This window comes from Otolemur garnettii, unplaced genomic scaffold (genome assembly GCF_000181295.1).
Source record: "Otolemur garnettii isolate 467f Iridium unplaced genomic scaffold, OtoGar3 scaffold00085, whole genome shotgun sequence".
NCBI lineage: Eukaryota > Metazoa > Chordata > Mammalia > Primates > Galagidae > Otolemur > Otolemur garnettii.
The window spans coordinates 5,523,192-5,548,748 of NW_003852480.1; the positions used below are offsets into that span (position 1 = coordinate 5,523,192).

The 25,557-nt window shown below is 37.1% G+C and overlaps 1 protein-coding gene across 1 annotated transcript in view; it reads right to left on the reverse strand.

The window, feature by feature from the left end:
• FSTL5 (follistatin like 5) overlaps positions 1-25,557 on the reverse strand; it is a 512,268-nt gene that overhangs the window by 242,861 nt on the left and 243,850 nt on the right. The window contains exon 5 of the mRNA XM_003794706.2: positions 20,311-20,477. Coding sequence (XP_003794754.1) covers positions 20,311-20,477 — 167 coding nt within the window. The remainder of the gene's footprint in view (positions 1-20,310; positions 20,478-25,557) is intronic.

The following is a 25,557-nucleotide window of genomic DNA, read 5'->3' on the forward strand; positions in this document are numbered from 1 at the left end:
TGTACCTGAAATCACGTACCCCTTACCATATGGATAGTTTAAATGTAAATTGAACTAAACTTTCCAATCAAAAGACAGAGGTTGAAGAGTGTATGAAATCAGAACTATATGCCTCCTGCAGGAGACTCATGTTAGAAAGACACAAATATATTAAAAGTAAAAGGAGGGAACCAGGATGGCTATCCTAATATCAGACAAAATAGACACACTTTAAAAAGAGAGAAAGAAGGGAATTATATTTTAGTAAAAGCTTCAGATGCAATTAAATTGCTACTAAGAGATGTCAAAAGGTAGAAACGTGCCACAAAGAACCAGGGTGACTAGAGTTAACAGCAGAGGGTTACTAAGATTGTCTGCAAGCAGATGGGTGTTCACAGAAAATGGAAAATGGCCACAACCCCAGCTAGGGTGAGGGGCCTCTTTTAAAGAAATTCAGAGTGTGGAGCACTTGTAACTCAGGAAGTGATGGGAGGGTCAGTCAGAGCTCAGTAACTCAGGATGTGTACAAGGGATCAACAGGTCATCAGCATGGAGAATTTGCAAAAGGTGGAGGGGTTACCTGGAGAAAATCTTCTACAACTTAGGAGGAATGTTTTAACAGAACAAGAAGAGCAAGGAGAGTTTTACTCTTTGCTTAATGAATGCCCAGACCCACCAGAGCCAGAGGAAGACTAACACATTTACAAAAACAGAGATGAACCTTCAGGATGATAATTAGCAAAGGACAAACCCTGCAAGATTTGCCTGATATGAGGTACACAGAGTTGGCAAAATCACAGAGTCAGAATGCAGCATGGTAGTTGCCATGGGCTGAAAGGAAGGAAAAAATAAAGAGTTAGTGTCTAATGGGTACAGAATTTCATTTGTGCAAGGCAGAAAGAGTTATAGAAATGAACAGTGGCGATGGTCACACAACATCATGGATATATGCATTACCATTGACTTTGACATTTAAAATGGTAAAAATGGTACATCATGCATTATATGTATTTTACCATAGGAAAAAAAGAAAAATATAAATTTAAACATCATGTTTTGTATATGAATCCCCAGATGGGTTTACATAAGTTTTGTTTTAAGAAATAAATGTGCTAATACTTTTTTAATGACAGGTTACAATATATGAAAAATAAGTATTCATTAAATGCTATGTGATAAGTGTTGTAAGTATGAATGTGCAGCTCAGTATCATTGTGGTATGTTATAAGCATAAATATGCAGCTCCATAGTCAAATAAAAATATTCGTGCCTTTTCTTAATCTGTAGTCTTTGCATACTGTTACCAGTGGTTCTCAACCTTCCTAATGCCTCAACCCTTTAATACAGTTCCTCATGTTGTGATGAACCCCAACCATAAAGTTATTTTCATTGCTACTTCATAACTGTAATTTTGCTACTGTTACGAATCATAATGTAAATATCTGATATTCAGGATGTATTTTCATTGTTAAAAAGGGGTCACAACCCACAGGTTGAGAACCACTGTGTTAGACAGTAGGAGCAACGTACCATGCTCTCCCAAATCTGCTCCTCTCTTTCCCAGGGATACCTATCAGCTGCTTTTTCACTTGGTTATCATCTAAACTTCAAGATTTGTGCATTCTTTGAAAGTATTATATGGTCTTTAACACTTAACACATTGACTGCCACACATACAAAAAGAAAATTTTTCCTTGAGGCCATGGTGCTGTGTGTGGGTCATTATGAAAGTTTTGAGATACAGGAAATCAGAAAAACATAAAATTCTTGTGGATGGAAATAAATGAAGCCCTCCCAGTAACACTGATATGCTAAACAAGTTGAAACTCGCACAGGTGAATCAGAAAAGACACTGTCAACTGTGTTTCTTGGAAGTGAAATAATGGACCACAACACAATCTACCTCAAAATTTTTGTAGTAACCCACATTTATGAAAAGAGGATAAAAATTTCATATAAAAAATCCTAAAGCATACATCAATAAAAACATAATATAAAAACTTGAAGATTAGTAATGTAAAAGTTATGTGAAAACTTAAAGATAATTCATAACTCACGTGGTGGTGAAGATGTCAACTTTGATTTCCATTTTCTGGTGTATATATTTCTATAACCATTTCATAGTGCATTATTAAAATTAATGCAGTTGTTTTCTTTCTTTCTTCCTTTCTTTTTTACTCCTTCAAATCAGTGAGATTTGTGAGACTGAAATGACATCTCTTATATTTATAGCTTTGGCATTTAGCTGAGTGCCTGAAAATGTGTAGCAGTTAAATCAATATTTGTTAAATGCTTGCAGATTAAACAAGGATCACATGTGTTTCCCTTCATCTTTTTTCTTGCCTACCTTATTGCATATGATAAGATATTAAATGAAAGTGTAGTAAAAAATCTATATGCTTAATGAAAATTGTTGTTAAATAAATTGACTCTAGAAATTGTTGCGCTGTGCTAGGCTTTAATGATTGCTTGCCAATAAATATAGGTTGATGTACAACCTTGCATGGGGCTACAGTAAGAAAATAAAATCTTTATCAAGCCTTTAAATACAAAAAAGTCCATAAAAATACTCAACAATGCATAATTGCAAATATAAGAGCCATCACTTTATCAGTTGTTATTTGTGCATTTAAAATTATGAATACCTACTATGTGTCAGTACAGTGGTATCACTGTAACATAAAGTTTAATTCATGATGGTCTTAATGCTCAAATTTTGTAGGCCAAGGAAGAAGGACAGGAATACAAACAGCTTTATTGTCATGCAACAAGTACTATAGTCAGTGCATGGAAAACTTAAGGGAAAGAAAGAGTATGATCAGAATAAGAAGTGTTTGTCTATTTTCAAAGGAATCACTGGATTTATGTAGATGAAGCGCTCACTGGATTTATGTAGATGAAGGGGAGGAAAAAAAGATGATCTTCAGTAGAGAGAAGAATCTGTTCAAAATGGTAGTACTCCTCTGTTTGATCCTGCAATCCCATTACTATACCAGGCATCTACTCAGAAGAAAAAAAGTAATTTTATCGTAAGGACATTTGCACTAGATTGTTTATCACAGCTCAATTTACAATCACCACAATGTGGAAACAGCCTAAATGCCCACCAACCCAGGAATGGATTAACAAGCTGTGCTATATGTACACCATGGAGTACTATGCAGCCATTAAAAAAAGATGGGAGACTTTGCAACTTTGGTATTAACTTGGGTGAAGTCGGAACACATTCTTCTTAGTAAAGCATCACAAGAATAGAGAACCAAGAATCCAATGTACTCAATTCTAATATGAAGCCAGTAGATGATCTTTTATATAACCTCATAAAAGAAAAACTCAAATCAATTCAAAGTGGGGGGTGGAGGAACAAGTGGAAGGAAGGGGAGGAGGCAAGGAGATGAGGGTCACGGTATATGGCACAACTCTTGGGGGTGAGACACAACTCTAAAAGGGAATTTATCTAACAAATGTAATCAGTTAGCCTCATTCTTTGTATCCTCAATGAACCTGAAATAATAAAAATAAATAAATTACAGCAAAAAAAAATAGTAGTAGTCAAACAACATAGGGAAGAGCTAGTGCTATGGAGTTTATGGTAAAGAAAGAACATGGGAGAAAAGCAGCAAGCATTAATAAAGAAATAATCTTTTTAGAACAAGTTAGAAACTTTTTCCCCAGGAATCTACAAGAAGCCATTAAAGGATTTAAAAAGGAAAGAGAAATGGTCACATGTAAATTTTATGAAGATCTGTCTGGCTGTAATATGACGGATGGCTTCGACGCGAGGACGCAGTCTCAATAGGCAAGGATAAAGTTTGAAGATGAGAAATGGCAGGCCTTAAACTGAGGCCACTGCAGTGGAGCCGAGATGACAGAATGAGTTTAAAGTAAATGAAAAAGTTAAATTCACAAGGTTTTGAGACAGATTAGATTGGAAGGGGAAAAAAAAGAAAAAAAAGAGGAGCAAACCTGGCCAGATCGCTTTCTGGCTGTGTGTCCCTTGACTAGAAAACATGGCAAATGTTCTAGCTTTGGGGGATAATGAAATTTTCTTGAATATTGCACATTCAAATGAAAACACGGGGACCCAAAGAGAAATTTCAAGTAGAGGTGCAACTTTTAGACATTTCTAGCTGAAACACAGTAGTTGCAGCAGTGGGTTCAGAAAGATAATAAAGGAAAATTAAAAATGCATCTTCATCAATAAAGAATATAAATAAAAACAGTTACTTAGCCAAGATTCTTATTGAAAGAAAAAATGCCATAGTGAAGGCATGTTTCAATATTAATATTTCTCATAAAAATTTAAATAACATATTTTTTATAATTTTGGAACCTGAACTGAAAATTACCATGTAGTCAACAGACTCCTACACGCATGTCTCTGCTACCCACTCTCACATGGACATCGCAGTTTCTATATTACAGTCTTCATAGATAAGTTCCAAAGCTATGAAGAAGGACATTTAAAACTATATTTTACATTACATGAAATGATTTTAAGACATTTTTGAGAATTGAATTGAAATATTCAGGGTTTTACATCAGCTGGAAAAAAGCAATTTCGGAAGACTATTAATTTTAAAACAATGTACTTCCAGGTGATTCATGATCGCATGTAGTTTCTCCAGTGTAGTAATTACTATTGAACACGTGTAACATGTATTTAAGTGGAAAATTAATGCACGTTTCATGCTTTATATTTGGGAAAGAATTTGAACTTCTTCAGCTTGGCCAGCACTCTCTGTTTATACGGCTTGGAAAATTTTGAATCATAAATATTCTCTGATGCCACTCAGAATTTTAGAGCTACAATGTCCTCAGGCCTATATTAAAAATGAATCAGTGATAAAAATTATATGGTGAGCAGTGTATTCTATTACAAACTTTAAATGTCTACATTTTAGTTGAAAGGGGAAAAGAAATGGATTATTTATAGTCTACTGAAAACAAAAGTCAACAGCTCTTTTTGTTAAGTAACATCTTGATGGTATCCTCAATACATTTCATATTAAGACAACACTGTAGGTTTCTAAAGTGGCAAAATATGATCTGGCTAATTAAATTATTTTTATTGTGTTACAAAATATCAGCTCTGTTAACAATGAGGATAGGGTAAAAATGCCCCCCCACCCCCACACATGTAAACACAAGTACACACAGAAAAATTCATACTTTTAAAGGGAAAAGTTATGTTTTCTCACTGATTTAAGTATTAAAATTAAGTAGCACAGTTAGAATGTTCTACTACTAAAATTATTTCTTTCAATCTTGGGAAACAAAATATGACTTGGAGATTTTCCTTATAAATTTGAAGTGTAGTACATATATACTGGAACCTTTCTTTTTCTAACTAATATATAATTTTCTATATTAAGCCTTTAATGTCTTTAAAATATAGACATACAATGCAAATTTTATTTATTATGTTTTGATATGCTGTCTTCCAGTACTAATTTTTCTAGCTATGTACTGGGGGAAAAAAACAAAACTAGATTTTGTTTATGTGTGTGTTTGCCTTTAGCCTAGATTAAAAAAAAGAGAGAAAGAGAGAGAGAAAGAAGAGAAAAGAAAAGAGGGGAGGGGGAGAGAAGAGGGAGGGGAGAGGAGGAAGAGGAGGGGAGGGAAGGGAGGGGAGGGAAGGGAGGGGAGGAGAGGAGAGAAGAGGGGGAGAGAGGAGGAGAGACAAAACCCTAGCAATACACCAAGGAGTTACACCTGCAACTGGATACTGGTTTGAGTTAAAATGATGATTTTAATTGTTTAATATCAGTCTCTGTATTTTACTTTAACAGAATATTTTGCCTTAAATGAAGATTAATTGTATATGTTATAAACTTCTTGAAGTCCTAGAGAGTATCTTAATAATAATCATTTTTACTCAAGATATTACTGTTATTATTTTTCTTGTTTTTGATAACTGACTTGGGATATCAAAAATAAGTAAAATTTTGGATATTAACCATTTATCAGATTTATAGTTTGCAAATACAGAGGTTTTGTCTAAGAGCAAAATCAGGCCTCTCTTCCCACTTCTATTTAACATGATGCAGAAAGAGCAGAGCAATTAGGCAAGAAAAATAATTTAAAAATATTCAAATCAGAAATGAAGAAGTAAAATCATCTTTGCAATAGACATGATTATATGTAGAAAACCCTGAAATACACACATTGACTCAAATACACACAAAGCTGAATTCATTATATTTGCAGGCTGCAAAATCTTCTATAGGTTGCCTTTGACTCTATTGTTTCCTGTGCTTTGCAGAAGCTGTTAGGTGTGACTTGGCCCCATTTGTCTGTGCTTCTGTTGCCTCCTGTGATTTGTTGTCATATCTAAGACATCACTGCCAAGAATAATATCGTGATTTTTTACCGCATGTTTTCTTTTAGGAGTTTAGAACAGTGTGGTGCCTTCTTACAAGTGTTTAATCCATTTTGAGTCCATTTGTGCATATGGTATAAGAGTCAAACATGCGTGTGGATATACAGTTCTCCCCATATGATTTGTTGAGGAGATTACTTCTTACCCATTGTGTGGTTTTGGCACCTGTATCAAAGATCATTTGACCATCGATGTAGGAGTTTATTTCTGGGCTTTTTGTCTTTTTCTTTCTTTTTTGCTGTTTTTGGCTGGGGCTGGGTTTGAACACGCCACCTCTGGCATATGGGACTGGCGCCCTACTACTTTGAGCCACAGGCGCCATCCTCTGGGATTTCTGTCTTTATGCCAGTACCATGCTGTGTTAGTTAATATAGCTTTGTAGTCAGTTTGGAAATAAGGAAATAAGAGTTTTCCTGCTTTTTTTTTTTTCTCAAAATTACTTTGGATGTTTGTGATTCTTTGTAGGTCCATATACATTTTAGAATTTATTTTTCTACTTCTGTGAATAGGCCCTGAAATTTTGATAAATATTAAATTGGCTCTATACATCACTTTAGGTAATACAGACCCTTTACCAAAATAAAATCATCAGTTCTGTGACCGAGGGATGCCATTTTAATTGATTTGTGTTCTCTTACATTTTTTCATACATGGTAGTTTTTAGAGTACAAGTGCATTACATTATTCCTATGCATTTAATTCTTTTTGGTGATATTGTAAATGAGATTATTTTCTGATTTTTGAATGATGCATTCCTAGTACATAGAATTACATTATACAAATAATGTATGTTGATTTTGTAGCCTGCAACTATAATGAATTCATTTATTACTTTTAACAGCACTGTGTGTATTTGAGTCTGTGTGTGTATTTCAGGTTTTCCTACATATAATATCACATCCATCGCAAGTTAATTTTACTTCTTCATTTCTGATTTGAATATTTTTAAATTACTTTTCTTGCCTAACTGCTCTGCTCTTTCAGCGTCCTGTTAAATAGAAGTGGGAAGAGTGACCTGTTTTTGCTCTCAGACAAAAAGCTTTACATTTTTCACCAGTTAGCATAATGTTAGGTGTGGGGTTTTCATAGATGGCTTTTTCTGAGACAGCCTCATTTCGTTGCCCTCGGTAGAGTGCCGTAGTGTCACAGCTCAAACTCTTGGACTTGAGCGATTCTCTTGCCTCAGCCTCTCAGATAGCAGGAACTACACACATCACATCCATCCAGCTATTTTTTTGTTGCAGCTGTCATTGTTGTCTAACTGGCCCAGGGCTGAGTTCAAACCTGCCAGCCTCGGTGTATGTGGTCAATGCTGTAACCACTGCGCTACAGGCGCCCAGCCCATAAATGGCCTTTATTATGTGATTCCTTCTATACCTAGTTTGTTGAGAGATCTTTTTTTTATAAATCTAGTAGATGGGTATTGAATTCTGTCAACACTTTTTTTACATCTCTGTAACAAAGACAAAAAAAATAAATCTCCAAATTTTTATTTAAAAATGGCAAAGGAGTGGTGGCACCTGTGTCTCAAGGAGTAGGGCGCCAGCCCCATATGCCAAGGGTGGCGGGTTCCAGCACAGTCCCGGCCAAAAAAAAAAAAAAAAACATGGCGAAGGAGGCTTGCCACCTGTAGCTCCGTGGTTAGAGTGTCAGCCACATGCACTGCAGCTGATGGGTTCAAAACCAGACAGGGCCTGCTAAACAACAATGACAACAATAACAACAACAACAACAAAAACACCTGGGTGTTGTAGCAGGCACCTGTAGTCCCAGCTACTGGGAGGCTGAAGCAAAAGAGTCACTTAAGCTGAAGAGTTTGAGGTTGCTGTGAGCTGTGATGCCATTGCACTCTATGGAGGGCAACATAGTGAGACTCTATCTCAAAAAAAGAAAGAAAAAATGGGCAAAGGAATTGAGTAGACATTTCTCCAATAAAAGAAATGCAAATGGTCAAGAATTATATGAAATAACATTAAATATTATAATCAACAGAGAAATACAAATTAAAACCACAGTGAGGCTGGACATGGTGAGGTTGCTCATGCCTGTGATCTTAGCACTCTGGGAGGCTGAGGCAGTGGATTGCTTGAGCTCAGGAGTTCAAGACCAGCCTGAGCCAGATGGAGACCCCATCTCTACTGAAAAATAGAAAAATCAAGCAGGGCCTGGTGGTGGGCTTCTGCAATCCCAGCTCTTCAGAACAGCTGCAGTCCCTTCTGAGGTAGAAAGATTCTATTACAAACTTTAAATGTAATCAGCCATCTTAACATGTGTGAGGTGCAACCTTAAGGTTGCTGTGAGCTATGGTGCCACAGCACTCCAGCTAGAGTGACAGAGTAAAACTCTATCTGAAAAAAAAAAAAAAAAGAACTATAATGAGGTAGCACCTCACACATGTTAAGATGGCTGATAGAATCAGGTACCTGCCCAAATAATCTTGCTTGGTCCAGGCAGGGTCAGGTTATGGCTGGCCCAGGAAAGGTTGCACTCATGTCCTTCCTAGGAAATAGGAATGCTACCAATCCTGGCGGCCCTAACCCTTTAAATTCCTGTCGGCCTTAGTCCATGTATGAATTTTTCTCTGGTCAGGAATCTCACCCCACCTGCCCTCCAGGTGGAATAAAAGCCACTTTAATCCCATGAATTGGATCTCCATTTTCCTTTCGTCTTGTGTCTGGGAATGATTTTATCCTTGGGTCTGGAACCTTTCGATGGCTATTAAAAAGATGAACAAACAAAATAAAAAAAAAACCACAAAAGAAAACAAGTGCTACCAATAACGTGGAGATATAGGAACCTCTTACACCATTAGTGGGGAAGTAAAATGGTACATACACTATGGGAAAGAGTAGGAGAATTCCTCAAAAAATTAAAAATGTAATTAACATATGATCCCACTTCTGAAATATACTCAAATTAATCGAAATCATTATCTCAAAGAGATATCTGTATATTCATGTTTATTGTAACATCAATGTCTATCAATAGAAAAATACCAATAGATAAATAAAAATATATGTACATTTATACACACACACACATACACTTAGAAGCATACATACAGCAGAACCTCTGTATGTTGACCAACCAATGGACTATAACAAATTGGTCAACGTACGGAGGTTGTCAACACAAAGAACTAGGCCTACTGTACTGATATGTACGTTTTGTGATGCCTGGTCTATGAAAATTAGCTCGCATTATGAAAGTTGTCAATGTAAGGAAGTGGTCAACTATGGAGGTTCTACTGTATATGTAAATTAAGTCATTTGGTCTGGTGCAAAGTCTTAAAACCTATCTCATGAGAGAGATAAATTAGGACTTTAAAATGTACATTTTGATCTAGCATTTCAAGTCTACATTAGGACACCTACAAAATCTGCTTCTCCCCAACTGTTTACAAAACTGATGTTTATACTTCCTTTTAACACAGTCTAAGTTTTATCAAACTTGTCATGTTTTTCTTCCAGGCTAGCAGAATAAAGTCAGTTCCTACAAAAAAAAAAAAAAAATGATGATAATAAAAAGCTGTCGTACTGAATGTAAAAAATAAAATAAAAGCAACATATTTAAGGAAAGGCCTATAAAAGCAAAACAAACAACCAAATTGAAGACGGATTCAATTTAGCATGGAAGAAAATTGGTGTGCAGAGCCACAGAGATTTGAAATCAGATGGATACTTTTACTTAATTCAGAAGAACAAAAAAATTATAAGTAGAGTATTTCTTATTCTCTTATATGGCCTTGTATAGAGTGGTAAACACTGCTTATTGCCACCAAATATCCACTTTCCTGTTCCTCCTTTGTAGCAGACTGCTAAGCAGTGTGCTTAAATTAATGATCATATTGACCAGCCTCTCACTATGGTTATATTAGTTATTGAATGGCAGTAAACTATAGAGTTGCAGGATTTCCAGGAAGACTCTTTATAAGGGCAAGGGTAAGTGCTCTTTATCTTTCACCTGCTTTGCACTGCTGAGGCTCTGGAACGTAGATTGATGGCTGGAGCTCCTGCAGCCATCCTGGAATCCTGGAATGACTTTAAGGATGGAAGCCATGATCCGAGAATGCTAGAGAAACTGATAGGTGATTGAGACTCAGATGCACTATGGAGCAGGCATGCCAGGTGTTTATAGTATGTTTTATGAAAGAACAAACTCCTATAGGTTGAAGCCACTTCCCCCCCCCCAGGGTCCTCTGCTCAGTGCTAATATAGATTGTACTGATGTAGCTAAATTGCTTTAAGATAAGGTGACCAGATTTTAACATTAGTAAAGTGGGACACCAACTGACTGGGGGGGGAGGGGGCAGGATCTGGCAGGGGCGGGGCCTGAAAACAATGCAAACTTTGATAAGCAGTTCTCAATAATCAATTCTCAACAATTATTTGTTATTATTAAAGTTTAACATTATAAAATTAACAAAAATAATATAAAACATATCCTGGTGAAATAGCCACATGGCAGCCAAAAACCGTATATTCCCTTCCTGTTCTTCCGTGTTCCCTAGCTTGTGGTGCATTCTTTCCAAAAATTGGGACTTTTTAAAAATGCCTCGGGACATGGGACAAATTGTCAAAAATCAGGACTGTCCCACCAAAAACAGAACATCTGGTCACCTTACTTTAAGGGGAAGAATGAGGAAATAATAAAAATCTACAAAGTGAGTGGATAAAGTTACATGATGTTTCAGCAGTCCAAACATTTAAGCTCTGTAACATAAGCCACATTATCATTTGTAGAAAAGTGGTTAAATACGGTATTTAAACCTGTTTGAATTTTATGCGGACTGCCAGACTTAGCAAATAAAGAATGAGAAAAATCCACTTTAAGTTAGATTTCAGATAAATAAGAATACATTTTGAAAAATATGGAATATTTTAATAATATGTATTATAAATAATAAAACATATTTATAACATATCTGAGATTTAGATTTACCTGGGAGCTCTTTATTTTATTAAACAGCGCTATTGTTGAAAGTCAATGTAAGTCACATCATTTTTTTCAAAGAAATATTTTCATAAGTTTTAGTATAAACACTATTAACAATGCCATATTGAAAGCTACTGATAATGATTAAAGAACTAGCAGACATTGTATTGAACACTGGGTATTGCATTGATTTATGATGACTTCTCTATTAAATAGGTGCAGAAAATGAAGTTTAAATATCTTTAATCTATCCATTCTAACCACATAGCCCAGAAGTAGCAAAACCAATATTGGTATATTTGATATGAAGTAATTTTATTTCAGTGCTCAATTTAGAATAGATTATAACTTAATGAATAGTGAGCTACTGTAGGTATTATAAATAAAATATAGACAAGAGTGTTAAGGACCTTTAGACCTAATTATTCCTCTCAAGTTAAACAAACAAAACAAAGTCTCTGCTCTACAGCCGCAACTTTCTTGGTAGTCAACTCACACAAAACAGTGCCTCATTTCAGCTTCTCTCTTTTTCCCCTTCTGACTGCCAGACCTATCAACCTAGTCTATAGATGTCCTTTCCCTACCTTTCTCTTGAAACTGTGTCTTTATCTTTAGGCTTGCCTTGCCCTTCCTCATTCAGGTTCCCTGACAAAGAGAACTTGCAAGCCAGGAACCAGATCAAAATAAGCCAGTGAGCTTCTTCAGGAATTTAGGCCGAAAGAAGACTAAGGAGACGCGAAAGACAAATTCATTCCTTGAGTGAATATAACAGCAAATTTTTGCAGAAGAGAGTAATAAAAGACTGCCGCTCAAGAGCTAAGATAGTATAATTCCTGAAGTTGCCTTGAATTGAAAAAAAAAAAAAAACCTTCCATTTCTAATAGTTATTACAACCAGTTACAATTTGTTTCCAGCCTTTCTTGTAATTCCCAATCTCCATCAGCATTCTGTGTATTCTATCAGTAAAATCCTATTGTTTTAGGCAGATTGAGGGCATCTGTGCTCCTTGAAACAAAAAGAGAAAAGGAAGAACGAAGGGAAAGGAAGAAGGAGAAACAAAGAAGAGAAGAAACAGATGGTATTTCATTGAAAACTCACTACGCGCCTCATATAATGTCAATAGATTTAGTTTATCTCATTAATTCTCACAAAAAATGTGATAATCCTATTGTTATCTTCATCTTACAGATAAGGGACCCGGGGCACAGAGAGTTTAAATAACTTGTTGGAGGTCACACTGTTCCTAAGAGACTGAAGATGAACTGGAACCCAGACAGTCCACATCCACCACTCATCTTGCAAACCACTGTCCTTCTGGCTCTGCAGTTCAGCACTGTGCTTTTATTCATTTGATGCAAAACAGAAGACAGGCCAAATGAAAGGTTTCCAACACCAATTGAGTATCAGTCAGTCCACACATAATAACAGAGTGGAGCAGATCCATTTGTAATAGATCTGGCCAGAATTATTTGGGATACGTTTTCTTAAAGTTAGCAGAAATCTGCGGAATGTCTCACTTCCACACAGTGGTTAACCCCCTACTCTAGAGTCAATAGGGTCACACACGTCAAAGGCCCAGAACTTACTACCACGTATTAGTTCAGTAACCTGAGGTAAATAATAACCAGATAAGTCACTCTCGCATCGTAAATTTCCACCAAGGTAAATGGGCATAAGAGTCCCTGCCTTGTGGAACTGTTTGTGGAGCTCATGATAGCATGCGGTAATGAGATAATGAGGAGAGATACGAACCTATCCTAGTAAAGAAATAAATTATACATGCAATGCATGAAACAGGGATTAAAAGCATAGTCACAGGGTTTCTTCTGCACTTGAGAATACAATAAACATTTTTTTTAATTAAATATAGTGGATATAAAAATGAAAGCATATAAAAACAAGGAACAGTTATGCTTTTTAAAATCGTCTACAGTATTTTAATTTTTAGCAATGACAATGTATTTATACACTATCTAAGGAAATATACATTCAATCCTGTCTAATATACACTGTAAAAATAAAGAATTTTACAAATTGTCATTGCTTCCTTTTGACATTAGGCAATTATAATTCTAACTTTACATAATTTAATGGGAATTGAAACCATTTTGTGCAAATAGATAATATACTGATAAGCTATAAAAGCTGACTTGCATCTGAACTTTCTGAACATCTTTTGTACTTGTATAAACAAAGCAAGACTGTATTTTACTATGGGAAGATCACCTCGGTCCTTGAATACATCAGAAATCCACTTATAACCATAAAAAATCTTTGCATGCAAGTATAATTACGTATGTTACTTAAGATAATTAAACCTCAAAATCAATTAGACAACATTCTTTGTGGCAAATAACAGAACCCATTCTAGTTAGTTTTAAACAGTGAAAGAATTTAGTAAAGAATATTAGGTAGGTCACAGAATATTCAGAAGAGCAAATATCTCAGGGTCTAAAAATACCCAGAGAGGGCAGCATCTGTGGCTCAGGGTTAGGGCACTGGCCCCGTATACCGAGGGTGGCAGGTTCTAACCTGGCCCCGGCCAAACTACAACAAAAAATAGCCAGGCGTTGTAGTGGGTGCCTGTTGTCCCAGCTACTTGGGAAGCTGAGGCAAGAGAATTGCCTAAGCCCAAGAGCTGGAGGTTGCTGTGAGCTGTTGACACCATGACACTCTATGGAGGGCGATAAAGTGACACTGTCTCTAAAAAAAAAACCCAAGAGAGATGGCCCAGCCACATACTAAGACTGGCCTATTGAAGACCCCATTGCAGCTGCACACTGAACAGACCCAGAGTTCTTACGCTATGGTCCACGAGAGTAGGATTCTCTACACAGCACAGGAAGTCACCCCATCCCCAGGAAGATGGGCCGAGGAAAATCAATTCTGTGAAGCACCTGTATTTTCTTGTTCTTGTTGATGAAATGGAGTCCTATGAGGAAGGCTGATCATGACAGATTGCTAATTTCCAATTTAAGGAAGCCAAAATCACATAGTAACAATCATCAAAATATTGAAACATTTAAGGATGTTAACATCAAAAGGTAATGGGTAAACAGAAAACCCATTGCATATCTGTTACAGACAGTGCTGACTATATGTGTGTATATGTGTCTACATTTACACATATATATATACACATATACATATAAATATTCATCCACAAATACACACATATAAAATATACGTAGTTTATTTACATAGTGAAGTACCTATAGTAACAGATTGAGTAGAAAGGTGTATAAAATTAAACACAATAAGTGATATTTTATAACTTTTTTCACATCATATTGGTAAATGCATGTAAATGCATTTTGACAATTTGTTGGTATCATAGTATTTAAAAACACCAGGAGCATATTGGAAAATTAAATATCCTTCCTTCAAAGATACCTTTAAATGTTCTCTACTGTTTAAATTTTGAAAGGCTAATAGTTCTGTGTACAGTATAGATTAAGAATGTTTGTTCAGCTTAACTAAATATGGCTCAAAATGAAAACGAAACTTTCTAAATATTGGAGGTGTTTTTATTTATCTGCTCAGTGAAGTCTATCCAAAATAAATTTATCCAATAAAAATCAATTTATTCATGCCAGAACTTATCTAATGTTTATGCATATTATAGAGACCTAATTTACCCAATATTATTTTTCTAGAAATAAATATACATTTTTAGAGACAGAATCTCACCCTGTCACTCTTGGTAGAGTGCCATGGTGTCATCATAGCTACAGCAACCTCAAACTCTTGGGCTCAAGCGATCCTCCTGCCTTAACCCCTTCCACATAGCTGGGACTACATACCCTCACTATGATGCCCAGATAGTTTAATTTTTTTTTTTTTTTGAAATTTTTGGCCCGGGCTTGGTTTGAACCTGCCACCTCCAGCATATGGGGCCAGCTCCCTACTCCTTTGAGCCACAGGTGCTGCCCCCACCCCTGCAGTTTGTTTAATTTTTTTTAGTAGAGACAGAGTCTTGCTCTTGCTTAGGCTGGTCCTAAACTCCTGAGCTCAAACAATCCACCACACTCAGCCTTTCAGAGTGTTAAGATTACAGGCATGAGTTGCCATGCCTGGCCCATTTTTTTAGAAATATTTAGTTCCTGGAACAGACAAGAATTCAAAAGCAGGAAAAATAATTGACAGGATCTGTACACAAGAATGTATCCCCTTACGCAAGTTATCCATAGAAGATCACTCACAGCATATTTTTCCATATGCTTGAAACAACCTAAATGAGCTTATTTTGAGGTTTTCAGAATATAGCATCCTAAAATGCATGGGTTTATTGAAAATAATACTTGAGAAGCTTAAGAGTGGGAATGGTCATTAAAACAAAATATGAAGTATGGATGTAACAAACCATAAAGCAAATCTATGATGAGTTTGTCTAGGGCCTTGTCTCTCAAAGCATCCTGAATGCTCCTGAGATTACAGCTGCTCAGTGTTCTTGATATGTTAGAGATTTAAACACCATTCTCCACAAAAACTTTGAGAAAAATTTCCAAATGTAAGCAAATTTGGGAAAATTCCATCAAAATTATAGCTAATAAAAAGAAGCTTCCTTCCTATATTTTTAATTTCAGGTTAATGTTGTTACTGCAACTTCTTCAGTAGGTTTTTGGTCTGATGGATTCGAAGAATGAACCCATGGACCACAGATCAGACGTAAGATAGAATTTACTAGCCAGAAAATAATACAGGAAAAGCACCAGAGCTCCAGGCAGAGGGAAAGACCCAAGTTAGACGATCAATGCCTGTGTCTTTGATCTAAGGGTATATGCAGTCACATGGGTCCTTTGTAGTTACATTTAGCTAGGACTCGGTAACAAATAAATGGAAAAATCCCTTTGCTTAAAAATGAGCCCATTAATGAATGGTTGCAGTCCCACTCAGGCCAAGGTGAATGCCCATTCTCTTCATGAAGTTGTCCAGGCCTATGAAATAAGGGGTCCTGTTCATCCCTGGATGGGGGAACTCTGAATCACCTTTTGGCCTGTCAAATGCTCACAGGGGAATAGGCAGCCAGAGGAGGTCTCCCTGGGTCCAAGGGTGGTTCTAAGGTTGGCACGGGCAGCAGTGTGGGCTGTGCCCTGGTCCCCTTCAACTATATAGGGACCTGTGGGCTTCCTCCTTGCTTGCCCCTGTCTGCTGCATGTGGTTCTCCAGCCCTCACCTTCCTGCATCTGCTGCACCAGTACCCCCTGGAAAGCTCAGCAGGTCCTCCCTGGCAGTGGCACCTCCCTGCTGAGGCCAAGCTGGGGTGCCTCCAGCCCTGTATCAATGTGAGGGTACAACCAACTAAGTTACAATATTTGCATATGTTAGATAGAGTCCCTCTTATAGTTATGTGCTAGAACAGTAAACAAAACTATTGGAAAGATGTAAGAAGTAGGAGTTTAGGCTTCTCCCTTGGACCTGCATTTTAGGGATTCATTATGAAGCAGCAAAGCGTAAGTGAAAAGGTGATGACGTTCTTGAGCAATGACAAAAACTAAGCAAAGAGAACATAAAACCCCAAAGTTCCTAAGGCAAAGGATGGACCCGCTTCATTTCCACAAATACTGTGTAAGCACCAGATTTTTATTTCTTTCATCTTCTAGGATGATGTTCACCTTTTTTTTTTTTTTTTTTTGAGAAGGAAAGAGGAGTTTATTAATTTGCTAGTGAATGAGGAGGCTGATACATTCCCATCTCAAATTATCAGCATCCTGCTTCTGAGCAGAAATACAGAGCTTTTGAAGGGGATGCTTCTGATTTATCTTCTACTAAGATGCGACCTCTGCCCAGATACACGCCAAATCGTGTGGCACAAAGAACAAAGAGCACTTCCCTGCCCCTCTGGGGCATGACCTGAGGTAGGTTTTAGTTCACAAAAAGGGTAAGGGGGTTTTGAAGAGACAGAAACATTTTTATCCTTTTCAGATAACCTTACATATCCTGATCTGTCAAATTTATCCTCTCATATCTAGGGGAGGAGGGACAATGTCGTCATCAAGCTACTTCCTGCTGAATTGAGGTGATATTTTAGATGGAAGGTACAGATTATCAGGTGAAAAGGAGCTTGAGCGATAGCTACAACTATGAGGATGGACGAGGTGAAGGGGGCTTTTGCTTTGTGCACCTCTGATATGAGGCTAGGCTGGAAAACTTGAGAGCTCCAAGCACCTTGGAGGTAACCTTAGGAGCTATTTGCTGCAAAATCATAAATACTTCGGATAACACACCCAGGAGCAAGACAGCAACAGGAGAGGCGACAGCCTGGGGAATCCTCACTAAGGAGTTGTCAATCTGTCCTGTACACAGACCAAGTAACAAAAAAAAGTGAGCAAAACTGTCAACATTTTTTTCTTTAGTTCACCTAAGGCTGGCCCCTCCGCTGGGAACCACATCTCTTCACTTTGATATGATGGAGGTGAGCTTTCACTTCTAACCAATTTAATGAAGTATGAGTTGTTAAGTATGGTAACATAACCACAAGCAAAAGACAATGAAGAGAAACAATGTGTCTGATGAAAGGGTCGGGTCCTAACCACTATCCATGGGCTTGCCTCTTTCAGATCCCTGCTAGGTAGCTACCTAGATATGAGCAAGGCAGATGACGGATGCTGTTAGGACATTTTGTGTTGTTGGGGGTCAGGCTTATTTGGGCTATTGTGGGAATAAGGCTGATTAACATCTTGCAGGTGGGTTGTTTTTAAGACCTTGCAAGTGGGATGTTTTGAGAACAGAGTTAATTAAGACCCTGCAAGACTTCCAAGACTCAGATGATACTCCTCCAAGTTGTGTATAAAATCCAAAACTTTGGTTTCCATGGGCCCTGCAGTAATGAGGATGGAGCTGGCTTGCTATGCAAATCATTAATAAACTCTTTTTCTTGCTAAAAGTTCACTGGCTTTTTTCAATTACTTTGGAGACTACTTCAAGCCTAGTGGACAGAGCAGAGAAGAAGGGACACCATGGATATTCACTTTTTCTGCTCATTTTAAACAGATACCATGGAAGGAACAGATGAAGGCCCTGGCGTTTGTCCCCGTTCTCTTTTTGTTAGGTAGATGGGCTCTCCAGCTCTTCTGAACAGGGTTCTCTGCTTTGGTGCTGTCTGGAGCGGTTGTTCTACCTGGGAAGAAGACTAAGGGTGGGCACTCCAGTAGGTGTTGCCCCACCCTAATCCTCTCCAAAGCAACTGGAGCTGAGAAAGGAGGGGACACTTTATCAGCGTGGGAGTTCCCTGCACCTCCTCCAGGCGGGCATCGGGAGCCGGAGCTCAAGGCAGGTTGAGGATAGATGCTGTAACATCTTGCACTTTTATCAGCCCTCCCCCAGACTGGGGAAACAAAAGAAAAAAACTAGAGAAAGGGAGTGAGGGAACGAGTTAATCAGTCTCTGTCTCCCTGTTTCCCCAGACAGACACTTTCCATTTGAGGGTACAGAAATGTTCATGTGAGATCGCTGCCGTGCTCACTCCATGGTATTAGCCCTGCTGGTGATTCTTCCTTCCTAAGCAGCCAGAACCAGGAAGTTGGACTTGACATGTTGCAAAGAACCAAGGGCAGACGGCCCCCTGCCCCGACATGTTCACCTTTGAAGGTGCCCCCGGTGGCAGGTGGCATTGCATTTAAATTTTGAATCCCCAGGAACAAGCCTGAGTAGAAAAACATGTTCCTTCATTCTAGAAAAATAAAATATTTTTCATTTAGATTAATATTTCTTGTTCCTAATACATTATGAAGTATTTATTGTACAAATTTCTTTTACTGTCTTTCTAACTCTTCACAAGCTATAGGCTGTTTCTCAGCCATAGCAACACTGTATAGAGATGGTTAGTAATTATAGAAATTCTGACACTCAGACCTTTGACACACAAATATGATTTTTAGAGATGATGCACTAAGACTTATAGACTACAAAGGAGCTCTAATCCTTTTTTCCTGCCCTACACATTTATTGAGAAATTACAGAGCTCTTGCTCCATAGTAATACAGATGGATCCATGTGAGTGGGTCCCTCTTGACCCAGTGGCCAATCAGAGTGTTACATTCTTGCTCCCAGTAACTCTTTAAGCTTTGTTATATGCAACAAAGGTACTATAAACTTTGTTATAGTTATATGCAACAAAGGTACTTATAACTTTGTTATAAGCTTAAACATATGCAACCCCGGAGTGGCCAATCAGAGTGTTACATTCTTGCTCCCAGTAACTCTTTAAGCAAAAGCTGGGCACTGCCAGACACACAGACTCCTAGAATGTATCCCATAGATATCAGAACACAATAAGTAACCACATTGTCTATTATTTCAAGAAATGTTTTCTTACACAAAATTAATATATGCATCTTTTAGAAGTGCAAAAGGACAAAAGGCTATCTCTTGGAGTTAAATATACCTTCCATTCTGAAGGTTATTTCTATTTTTACAACATACTCTGTGAATCATTTCATATATGGCTCTAGAAAATTTTTACATGTAAAAAATATATATTTTATATTTTACATTGATGAAAGCATTGTGTAAGGTAGTACATGGAGTATGTAATTTAATAGAAGCACATATAAATACTATATTTTCATATCAGCTCATGTAAATCCCCGCCACTGATCTGTACAGAATCCCATTTCACACACACAGACACATACACTCATGTATATAATCACATGCCACCTAGTGATGGCGTTCTAACTTTATGTACTTGAATTCTCTTAGTATATTTATAGAAATAACTCTTAGATACAAATTTATAGGATGAGTACTTGCATTGTAAAAGTTAATAGGCAGTCTCTGTGCACCAATTTATTTTTTACCAACATATTACAACATAACATGCTTACCGTACAGCTGATCTGAGAAATTCCAAATGGTCCACAGGGTCCTCCCCGTCAGAAGAACAGATATAGCAATGTTTCATTAATCATCTTTTACGCTACGTCTGATACTCCTTAAGCTTCCCAGACCTCACAAAGTCTGGAGTATAGCCAGTGAAAGGCACACATTATAAAGCCACTCTGTGTACTCACATTGATGTCTTCCAAGTCTAAATTATTTAGAATAATATTGTTCCTCTTCCAGATGATGGGGGGTCTCAGGGCTCCCTGAATGGCACAGCTCAGAACAGCACTTTGTCCCACGGTGGCTGCGGTGACGCTAAGCTTCTGGTCCTCAGGCAGACTCAAGTGGATCACCTCTGTGGGAGTAAAGTGTCAGGAAGGTTGAGGAGCACGTAGTTTTGTGAGGTTAATCAGCACAAAGTTTCTGAAGACCAGTAATTAAGGCTTTTAATTTGAATAAAGGGGAAAATAGCATGTGATGGAATGAAGAAAGAGTAAATTGTTTCCAATAAAAGGTCAGAATGACATTTCAATTTAATTGATTGACAAGCATCCTCATGAGGCAAAGTACTATTAAACATGAAATGAATATCAGAAGTGGAGTTATAATCAGCCTGGCAGATTGCGCCCAAAAGGGAGATAAATTATTTAACTGCCAAATCGACATGTAGAGTGTCATCGGCATTGAAATAAAAATGGTGTTGTTTATGCACTGATAGATTTATACCGTAGGTGAGGTGAGATCATTGCTGGCCAGCTTCGGAGAACACTGGCAAAGCTGAATGGGTAAAATGCATCATTATGCTGGGAAACGTAAACTGACTCTAATGGAATCAGATTTGAGAAGTTCAAGGAGAAAAAAACTGAACTTCACCAACCAAAGAGCAGTTAAGTGAAATTTTATCAACTGTCTTTATCAGACAGTCACTTCTTGATCCTTGCATTTTAAAGTAAACTATCAATTTTTGACTCACCAAAGTACAAATTTCTGCCAATAATTCCTGCAATGTACACATTTCTAAGTATTGCTGAAAATGAATACGCTATGTGAAATCTAGATCTGGGTTTCCTTTTCTGTTTTCAGCCAATTATGAGAATTGAGAACTCTGGCTTTGCAGATTTTCGTGGGAGAGGAGTGGGATCATGTCCCCTAGCTCCGCACCCATCTAAAACCCGCCCGCTTTTTTCCAGCTGCTGTTCACAGACTCTAACTAGTCTACACTGAGACTGAGTCCTGCATTTTGACTTTGCTCTGTCTTAGCCGGGTTAGAAATATCACAAATTTCTATTGTGATTCAAATGTCAAAGTGAAGGAGAGAAATAATTGTCCTTTGTTCCTTTGCTGTGGCTGATAATGTTTTTCAAGGGGGCTGAGAGAAAAAATAGTACCTTAAATTTGTCAAAAACATTAACACGTGCAATCTCTGCAGACTGCCTTAGAACCCCCTCTCCATCTGTCAGGATTCTACCTTCTTTGTTTCTCTTTCTTAACCCTGTCTTCCCTGTGAGAAGGAAGAGAGACGCTTAATCAAGTGAGTTTCGTAGAAGATAACTATTCAGTGAAGAGCTATTTGATCTTGGGCACCATCACAAATTACAACTTCAAAAATGGCACATGTGTTTTCATCAGACAACCTGACTGAACATATAAAACCCATGACCCTCCCCCCAATACACTAGGTTTTAATGTTAAGTGATAAGCACTATTTTCACTATTGCATGGTACCTCATTATCTGATGAAAATAAGCAGAAACGTCCTGACACTCATTCCATTACACAGGATATGATCTCTAAGTCTGAAAGCCACAATTATTTGGGTTTAGTTATTATTGTTTTGTTCTGTCAAGGAAGGGTATAGGAACATTCTCAAAATTGAAAACCTCTATTAGATTTTGTTATGTGAGCCACTGTTACTCATCTGTGAGTTAGATGATATCTCAAAGTGGTTTTGATTTCCATTTCTCTGATGATTAAAGATGATGAGCATTATTTCCTGTGTCTGTAGGCCATGCAACTATCTTCTTCAGAGAAGCTTCTGTTCAAGTCTCTTGCCCACAATGAAATGGGATTACTTGTTCTTTTTTTTATTAATAAGCTTGAGTTCTCTGTGGATTCTGGTTATCAAACCTTTGTCAGAAGCATAACCTGCAAATATCCTCTCCTGTTGGTGTGGATGTGGAGAAAAGGGAACACTTCTCCACTATTGGTGCAGAAGAAAAGAACAAGTAATCCCATTTCTTTGTGGGTGAAGGACTTGAACAGAAGCTTCTCTGAAGAAGACAGGCACATGGCCTACAGATACATGAAAAAATGCTCATCATCCTTAATCATCAGAGATATGCAAATCAAAACCACTTTGAGATATCATCTAATTCCTGTAAGAGTGGCTCACATAACAAAATCCGAAAACTACAGATGTTGGCGTGGATGTGGAGAAAAGGGAATACTTCTGCACTGCTGGTGGGAGTGCAAGCTAATACATCCCTTTTGGAAAGAAGTATGGAGAATATTCAGGGATCTAAAAGTAGACCTGCCATTTGATCCTGCAATTCCTCTACTAGGTGTATATCCAAAAGACCAAATATCACTTCAGAAAAAAGATATTTGCATCAGATTGTTCATTGCAGCTCAATTCATAATAGTCAAGTCATGGACGAAGCCCAAGTGCCCATGGACCCATGAATGGATTAATAAACTGTAGCATATGTATACCATAGAATATTACTCAGCCTTAAAAAAGATGGAGACTTTATCTCTTTTACATTTACATGGATGGAACTGGAACATATCCTACTTAGTAAAGTATCTCAAGAATGGAAGAAAAAATATCCAATGTACTCAGTAGTATTATGAAACCAGTTTACAATCACTCACACTTTCATATGAAGAATAGATCACAACTGTGGCCCAAGATCAAGGAGGGAGGAGGGGGCCATGGGAGGGAAGAGGAAAGGTGAATGGTGGGATCACACCGATGGTGCCTAATGCAAGGGTACATGTCAGATCTATTAGCACAGAGTATAAACAGTAATTAAGTAAACTAGATGAGGTATATATTAACCAGTGTGATGTACGCATTCCTAATTCTATATGAAATCAGCACATTGTACCCCATCAGTCCATTCATGTATACATGATCTATGTGCTTACTATTCATAAAAAAATAAAGAAAGAAAAATAAAGAAAACCTCTACTAGTGACAGGCTCAGTCCAAACTCATTCTTTTGGTTGGTACATCACCAAAAATAAATAGGTAGCTTAATAGAAAGGCTTAACAAATATCTCATTCAGTCCTTTGTATGGAGAGTTTAAAGTTCCCTGGATGACATATTCCCATTTTATTATAATGCTTCCTGAGTAAGCACATGTATATATGTACATATGTATTACACATACAAACACACATAAACACACAGACACACACACAACACTCAAATATATAAAACTCAAAATATATTTGATCAATTTGGAATAGGAAAAGTTGAAATTTGCAGACACTGTGCTTCTTCACGTCTTTGTTTAATATTACAACCTTGCCGAGAGAGAGCACTTTCTAAAGGTAATAGCATCGTGTAGAATATCATGTAAGAGTTATTAATGATTTTTCATTTGCATTCCTGGATTCCAGCTTCTGGTTCCTCATTAAATCATAGAAGAAATAATGGGACATCTGGTTCTTAAAAAAGCAAGTTAATATTGGCTGTTCTGACATTTAGGAATATAATTCCTGTTAAGTCATCTGGAATCTCTTCACTGACCTCCTGCTTCTGCTATTAGATCCCAGGCCATTTGAATTAGTTGTGCTTTTTATAGTTATATAATACAATACTAATTATATAATATAATAATTTTAATAAATGCTAAGATTTAGCATAACATTATGTGGGACAGCTTTCTAAATTTTGGGGGGGAAGATACATAATTAAAATACAGAATTGCTATTCACTTAGAATATTAACATGCACAGAAAAACTTTTTCAAACATATTTTAAGGCTACACTTTAAATTATTTCAAATTCATCTTGGTAACAGGGTTTATTAAATAATTAAATGTATTTTAAAAACTCTTTAGAAGTTTTTCTGCATATTTCATGTGGAATGTTTTACATTTTTTCCTGCTTATACCATAGAGAGCTACATACAGCAAACGAATTAGGGTCGTTGGTAACTTCTCAAAAATCAAGTAGCCCTTCTTTTAAATAAACTTAGCAGCAGGATTTCTTTAACCACATAATTCATAATTGCCATTCCTATCTTTACTTGTCTTTCTGATAGTTTAATAAGCAAATACTTAATCTCACAAAATTATAAATGTTAAACATTTTTATTCTTAAATTTCATCAAGAATGCTTTAGTGGGCTTGGTGCCTGTAGCTCAGCAGTTATAGCGCTGGCCACATACACTGGGGCTGGTGAGTTCAAACCCAGCCTGGGCCTGCCAAAAAATAGACCGGCGTTGTGGTGGGTGCCTGTAGTTCCAGCTACTAGGGAGGCTGAGGCAAGAGAATCACTTAAGCCCAAGAGTTTGAGGTTACTGTGAACTGTGACACTATAGCACTCTACTGAGGGTGACAAAGTAAGACTCTGTCTCCAAAAAAAAAAAAGGGGGAATGCTTTAGTAGTGAGTGAGATACTTATTTAAAAAGTCATATTTACAAGTTTTATAGACACAGCATCATTTTGTCTAGCAATGTGTTTACAATCTGAAACAGTAACAATGAATCAAGTAGTAATTTAATTTAAAACTGTTTTAAGGTATATCATTACAGGTCACCTCATTTATATTTTAATGGATATAGTTTTTAGTTTAGAAACAAGAGTTTCAAAAGAAATATTGAAAACTTAATCCTTTACCCATGATGGTTAACCTGTGTTTTCTTGGATACACTCTAGTGACATTTCATTTTGTAGCATTTTATCCACAACCATCTTTGCTAGTTATGTTAGCTAACTAGATAACTGCTTTGCAGCAATAGCATTGATTTTTGTAATACCTTTTTTCTACATCCCCCTCTGCACTAATGAGAATGCATTTTAATAATATTCACTTAATATCCTTTTTAAGTAAAATCATGTATCACACATGGCACACACAAAAGAGTCGTCTGGTGCCCTGACACAAGGTAAACACACACAGGCTAGAAATAACAAATGGAACTAACTGTCCCGGAACACTTCAGTTCTCTCTGCTCCAAACTTTGCTTCCTATTGGAGACCTTCTCAGAAGTTCAAGGAATGAAGTCGGAGTTTGACTGGAGAGTTCTCTGATCTCATATTAGGAAGCCTGTTAACACCACAGCCAGTCCAACTTTTGCTTTTACTTACTCAGGAAGGCTAAGAGTAAAGTGAAATTGTTTCTCACTTTATACCTTTTTTTCATACTTTCTCTTTTTAAAAGTTGGCTTAGAAAGATATTAAAAGGTTGTTTAAAAAAAA